At 39.0% G+C, this 7,262-nt stretch overlaps 1 protein-coding gene across 10 annotated transcripts in view; it reads right to left on the bottom strand.

Annotated features, from left to right (window-relative positions):
- The window catches only part of MECOM (MDS1 and EVI1 complex locus), a 576,798-nt gene that overhangs the window by 43,337 nt on the left and 526,199 nt on the right, over window positions 1–7,262 (bottom strand). For 7 of the 10 annotated variants that reach the window (XM_015564146.1, XM_015564148.1, XM_015564142.1 and 4 more), the window contains 2 exons: window positions 4,237–4,384; window positions 2,583–2,739 (listed from right to left, as the gene is read on the bottom strand). In XM_015564146.1, coding sequence (XP_015419632.1) covers window positions 2,583–2,739; window positions 4,237–4,384 — 305 coding nt within the window. The remainder of the gene's footprint in view (window positions 1–2,582; window positions 2,740–4,236; window positions 4,385–7,262) is intronic. The other 3 variants (XM_015564149.1, XM_015564143.1, XM_015564141.1) reach the window with 1 other exon arrangement.

Consider the following 7,262-nt stretch of genomic DNA (forward strand, 5'->3'; position numbering starts at 1 on the left):
TATGAATTTAAATAGTATATATAATTAAATTCTTTGATATACTAATCAAAACCATATGACGTAGAGGGTAGAAGCAAGAAACTTTCACCAGTTATACTAATTCAGCTATGAGCAATAACAAGAAATAGTAAATGCAATGTTGGAATTATAAATGTACACTCATTAAGAAAGCGACACCTCCCCTCTGGCCATTAAAATGTCTTATGGGTATTCAACCAAGGTGGAAGCTTTTGAAGGGTTTGCAACGTTTTGGCAAAGGACTGTTGCCCTGTACACTTCTTTCTGAGAGCTCAAGGCATCTAGGAAAGTCAAGAGCTTCTCTATATTGAAGTAGAAGGTACATTTGACTGCCCTGGCTGTCCCTTGTGACCCGGATGAGCAGTTTCTGTGAGCGATCTCAAGAACACGGCATCTGGGATGTTAGGCAGAGGCACTGCTTTTCTCACTTGAAGGCCTGGCCCACCACAAACCACCAGGCCTGCAGGTAAACGGCTCAATTGATGTTGAAGTCTCTGCTCTACTGTAATTTTCTCAGTAATAACGAATTAGCCAGCAGTTAACATTGCGTTTTTCTACTTATTAAACAAATTAAGAGGTATTTTGAATATATTCAGCCTATTAGAGCATGTGGTTTCTATTTGGGAAGCTGGAGGTTTCTGTAAAGCAGTGAGTAATTACCTTAGCGATGGTGACTTTGGGCTCAAGCCTGGCGGTGCACTGTAATAAGAGACAGTTGCCATAAACACACCAGTGGGGGTACAGCGTGGTGTGTGGCCTTCTGGTGAGAAACAGATATCAACTCTAGGTGAACCTCCTCCACCCCAAAGCCTCCACACCAACTCCTCTTTTGTTCTGAAATTACATGGCTATTATTCATAATTACCCCATGATTCTCTGTCAGATTTTGTATTTGAAGAAAGCCATCTGCTATTTAAATTTACCAATAATTACTGAAAATACATTCATGGGAAATCATTTGTGCAATCTAATTGGAAAGGGACACCCTATAGCACTTTAAAGTGAAATACTTGACTTCAGCACAATTAAAATTCCAGATCCCAGAATCTCAGATGATAGCAGGCTGTATTTTCTGACTTTCATTTTAAATAATAGAGAAAGCATTAAATGGGGGCTGCTAATTTGTTGTGGTCTATTTCACTCCCCCTCCCCCCACCCCACCAAAACTTAATACATTTATTAAAAATGTATTTCTGAAAAATCAGAAATAATTGAATTACGTACACCAGTAGTATTTGCAAGGACATTGTTAGAGCATTGCAAGCTAGAGTCTTGCTTTTTTGGAGACAAGAAGTCTAAAATTTCTATTGTATACTTTATTTCCTGCAACTTTCAACAGAGCTTCCCCAAGGGAGGCCAGAGCACCCTTTTGTTTATCAGCTAGTCCTCTTCACTCCACCCAGGGAACATGTGAGCCAAACGGGACTCTAGTGTAAGCTGGAAAAGGAACGGAAAGCTCTGTTGGTGCTTAGAAGCACAAAAGAGGGCTGTGTCAAGGCCAAATGGAGGAGTGCTAGTCTCTGGCATCTCCACGTTGGCACTGAATAATTAGGGTTTTTTCCATTAGGTCCTGTAGTAGTGTCTCCTATACCTACTACAAACCATTGAGTATTTGTCAAAAACACTGTTTTGCAAGGGTTCCCAAGTCAGAGATGGTGCCAACAACCAAGTAGGCTTCAACCAGTCCTAAGCTTATCTGGATCCAAAATCAATCTTGACGTTTGTAGCACAGCTCAGTGAGTCACTGTGTTTACATGCCCAGCCGCGCAATGGATCAAAAGGAGTCCAGAGTTGCTGCCCAGATGGACTGAGAGCCACTGGCTTTCCTGATGAAATATTTCGGCACAATACAGAGAACAGGAGTGGGTGGACTGCAGAAGAACCAAATGAGGGCTTTATTTTGCTTTATTTGAAGTGTGTTACTAAAGTGTTCGGATTGCACGAAAACACACACACCACTGCCTTACAGACCCAGTGTGTCCGGCATCAGAGTGAAAATGTTCTGCTTTTCCAGTAACTGAGAACTCCCGACCCGCAGCCGGGGATCAGCAGCCAGGAGCAGGTTGAAGGGCATTTTACTTCCTTCTCTCTCTCCCCACACAGACACTCACACACGTACACACCGAGCCCTAAGCCCACTCCCCAGGTGGGGCTCTTCCGGCTCTGTCTGATCCAGAACTGGTTTTTATCACTTCATCTCGGTCACCCGTATCTGCTATTTGTGTTTTACAAAGCCACAGACGTTTTCAGCGTGAGACCAATCTGGTCGTCTCTATTAAATCCTACAGCCCAGGGAGGCTTCCCTCTCAATATTTAACAACTTCTCTTTTCCCTCCCTGTGATTGATTTCATCTCAAAGGAAACACCCCAGGGACCACAGGCAAAATACCATGGATCTGGTCTTAAAAGATTTGCTGGGATTAGAAAATAGCCCGACTGGAATGGACCATAAAGAGCTAATGTGGAGACCCCTCTAATGGCCATGTGTGGCCACTCTCTTGATCACAGTGCCTTTTGGACGAGAGACAGATGCAGGAAGAAGGGCTGGAGTGTTAAAAACTTACAGATAAAGGGCTTCACACTGCTGTGGATGTGCTTGTGTTGTTTGAGGCCCGATGAAGTGGCAAACGTTTTGCCACACTCAGGGCAAGCGTGGGCCCGCGCACCAACGTGCTGAGAGCGAATGTGCCGCTGAAGGTTGCTAGGGTCCGTGAAAACCTGCTAGGAAATGAGTACTGATTAATCGAGAAACTTAATTCAAGGACACAATAAAGAAGACCAGGAATGACTCAAGAAGGAATTTGGTTGATGTGTTTTGTTTTTGTTTATCCCCCCACCCGCCGCCGAAGACCAAAAGCTCCTCTAGAGTCTAGGGCAGCGATGGCGAACCTTTTGAGCCCAGCGTGTCAGCATTTTGAAAAACCCTAACTTAACTCTGGTGCCGTGTCACCAGAGTGAAATTTTTTTGATCTTTGCAACCATAGTAAAACAAAGACTTATATTTTTGATATTTATTTTATATATTTAAATGCCATTTAACAAAGAAAAATCAACCAAAAAAAATGAGTCTGCGTGTCACCTCTGACACGCGTGTCATAGGTTCACCATCACTGGTCTAGGGAATGGAGTGTAAGTCATTTACTCTATATCCTTAGCATGAAGTGTCCATTGGTATCAGCTGAATGAAATAATTAATGACATTATTAGACCATATTTGGGCCTTTTTTATCCTAATCAGAAGTGATTGGAGTTGAATAATAAAATGCTGGTCATGACATTACTAAAATAGTATGCTATTTCCATCCTTTACATAAAACACACAATATGTACAAAGTTGGGGGAGCTTTTGACTAAAGTATCACAAATCTATCCAAGGAGTTCCCCTCGCTTAAATTCGAACACTGTGTTTTCAGTAAATTACCATTAAGCAAAAATTATTCCTTTGGACACTTTACTAACAAAAAAATAAAGAAAAACCACCAACACATCTGGGAGCAAAACATCTCTAGAGATCATTTCAAATGTCAAAATTTTCATGAGAAAAGATATTCAAATATTATGAAAAGTTTTTGCAAACTGAAATCAACTTTCATGACATTAGGATATCTTTCAGTTAACTGAGAAACATGAAAATTAAATAATTAATTAAATTAATTATTGTTCCTGGAATGGTCAAGGTGAAGTTCATTCATTTCATCCTTACGTTGTTCTGCAACTGGGCACTAAGGAACTATGCCTTTAATTAGAATTAAGTTTAATTAGAATTTATGGTGGGGATCTGGGTGGAAAAATCTGCAAATGTGGAAGTCTCCCATTCTTTCTGAATAGGCATTCAGAAACTTTATGTGACTTCCTCACAAATTGCTATTAAAATAAATCAGTAATGTGCATTGGATAAAATTTTCATTCTCCGTAAGGCTATAAAACAACCCCGTGCTGGCAAGCCAGTAGCGGAACCAGGAATTTACCGTGGATGTCTGACACCTAGTTCTGGAACTCACCATTAAGCCTCACTTCCTCCCTTACAAAAATAAAACGATACCCACTAAGTGTTTTTATACACTGCACTAATGCCTTTTAGCATACAGCACTCAGTCTACTTTTCTCAAGATATTTATAGTTTCCCCTCTCAAGGCTTGTTTTTATATATCGTAGCAAGTGATAGATTAAGAGAGAGCAGGATGACAGAGAGCCAAGTAGTCTACAAATTCACTGTACCTTGGCACAATTTTCACATTCATAGTGCTTTCCACTGTCATGTGACATCTGGTGGCGAATTAAATTGGACTTCCAGTTAAATGCCTTGGGACACTGATCACACTTGTATTCCCTCTCTTCAGTATGTGACAACATGTGTTTCTCCAGGCTGTTAAGAGAACAATTAACTTAATAAAGACACGGTGACAAAGAATACATTCATACCCAGAAGGTCATTTTATTACCAGTCCAACTGGCAATTACAGCAATAAGAAGGAAACGTTGTTGAGGTGAGGAGGAAGAAAGAAGGGAAACAGGCTTGCAACAGACAGAAGTACATTTTATGTTTCTGAGACTGTCTCCCACTAATGCAGAGAAGTGCCCCTGTTGTTAGGAAATAAATCTGCTACAGCTAGCAGGAACCAGTTGCCAATTTAGGGGCATGATAAACAAGTAGCTATTTGTCAAGCCTGGAGCCACTACACAATTCTGACAGTAACACATATTGCTAACACCCACTTAAATACAAAGACCCAAACAGAAAATGTTAAGAAAATGCTTCAGAACATGCAAGCAGGTATTCTATGTGATGTATATAACTTCTAGATTCAAAAAAGTACTTTTGTTTTTTACCCATGTCACCATATGGAAAGTGAGCTATAAGCTACCTATTCAATAAGCAACTTCCCAATGTAACCCTGGGATAGATGAATGGACAAGCAGATGGACTGATGGATGAATAGGTCTGTGTATAGATATAAAGGTATAAATACTGTATATAGAGAAAAATATGTATATATGTATTAATGTTGGAGAACAGAAAATGTGTAATATTTTAAGTGAATGAAATCTTAAAGACCCTCAAAAAAAAAAAACCATCAGAAGTTTCTCACATAGTTTCTCTATTTTAAAACTTAGAATACTTTTTCCTTCTCAATTGTTTTTCCCCTTATCTAAAATTGTCTATGAAATCTGCATGAATATAATAAAAATAAATATTATAGATAATGGATTAGTGTGATATTCAGAAGGCGTTTGCAATATTTTTTGCTAATTAAATACAAAAACACATAACACAGACTACCCCCGCGTAAAGTCACCAGAGCTCCATGGAGAAACAGCCTGTTTTCAAATTTGAATAACAAAATATACAAGAAGGGCCGTGAACATGTTGTTATGGCAAAGAGCAACAAAGTTATAGATCACGTCAAAAGAATGAGGGTGCCAACTTGAAGCGATGCCCACTGAACATATATGAGGAAATCTAAGCATCAATAAAAATAATAATCTCATCTTTTAACAATATCAATATTAAAAAACACACAAACAGAACCTCACTGGTCACCCTTGGAAGCTGTTGGGAAACCAAATAAGTATTCAGAAAACTGATAAGTAAAAGGAAAAAACTCATCTACAGGCCTTATATGAACTGTACCTCAGGATGAGCAAATAAAGAATGAGGGGGAGATTCACTGTATATAATTAATCCAGATAATGAATAAAGAAAGAACGATAGAACTAAAACATTCATTTTGCAGCCCCTAAAGGATGAACGAATCTAGGCAATTCATTATGTACCTCCCGATAGAAATAAATAATACAAGGAATGAGGTCTTCTTCCCAAAACTTTGAACCTGTCTGTGATCAAGGCTTGGGATGTAACTCAATTTACAGGAACTAGGGGGCTGGAGAAAGATGTTAAACAACTCCAAGGAGATACAATCAGAAATCCAGACTGGAGGAAATGCTACAGGAAAACAGGCTCAGTTTCCTCTATAAATAAATTGTAATGATAGAGAGAGAATAAATGTGAATGAGAGAACAGAAGAGAGAGAAACAGACAAACTTACTGACTTTAACTGGGGAACCTATAAATTGAAAGAGATATAAGTAGGATGTGCAATGATGAGGCTTATTGGTCTTAATTCAAACGAACACTAATAATCATGAGATTCTGGGGGAATTTGAACACTGACCAACTATTTTATAATATTAAGGAATTATTGTTCTTTAAGCGTATGTTGAACTTAAGCTTTAAAGAGTCCTTACTTCCTACAGATACATAATGAACTATTTATGAATAAAATTATATAATATCCAGAATGTGTTTCAAACAATCCAAAATGAGTATAGCTGAGACAAGATTGGCCTTGTGTGATACTGAAACTGAGTATATTATATGGGGTTTATTATATCACCGTCTTTAGTTTTATATGTATTTTAAACTTTCATAAGAAAAAGTTGCTTTAAAAAAACTCAGCAACAACAAAAATACTACCAAGCATACAAACGCACTGTCTCTTCCGTGTTTCATTTCTCTGTAAGATGACCACTGTCAATGTGAGTATCAGGTCAGACCTCTGTGCACCTAGAATACATTATCCAGGGGATATGTAGACTGAGTGTGTGAGGTGTGTGAAAAACGAAATGCCCTTTCTCATATCTTGATAAATTAGAAATACCTTTCTCCTATTTTTTTTGTCTTCCCCAGCTTCCTCCCTACGATTTTTTTTTTTGTCTTCCTCAGCTTCCTCCCTACGATTTTTTTTTCATATTGGCACACAAACTCATTTTCCCTGCCCCATGAGTCAGTTGAGCTGGAAGTGCTATTCTATTTGAGCACAAGTGGCGATATCTCTGTGAACAAAAGGTACCAGGAGAGTACAGGTGTGTGGAGTCATGAGAAAGGCCCTATCTTTATCTACAGTATATAACCCTCTGTTTGTTACACAAGTTGAAATGTTAACAAGTGAGTTAGGAGAGAGATATCCACAACTACAGGTAACATTGAACTGAGTCAGGGGCATCTTCCAAAATCATTGTACAGATTGCTATTCTCACTGTTGTCCTTTACAACCCACGAAGGCATGCCACTTTATGATAAACATTATATTCTTAATATGTATGTCAAATCATTAACTTTAAAATCCAGCAGTAAAAGATTGGCCTATAGAGCCTTACTCCTGGTTCCCTAACTCCCAGGGTAGGATATAGCTTTAAGAGGATACTAAATGGCACGTGTGTGTGTGGGGGGGGGGGGGGGGGGG

The sequence above is a fragment of the Myotis davidii genome, unplaced genomic scaffold (genome assembly GCF_000327345.1).
Source record: "Myotis davidii unplaced genomic scaffold, ASM32734v1 scaffold115, whole genome shotgun sequence".
Taxonomy (NCBI): Eukaryota; Metazoa; Chordata; class Mammalia; order Chiroptera; family Vespertilionidae; genus Myotis; species Myotis davidii.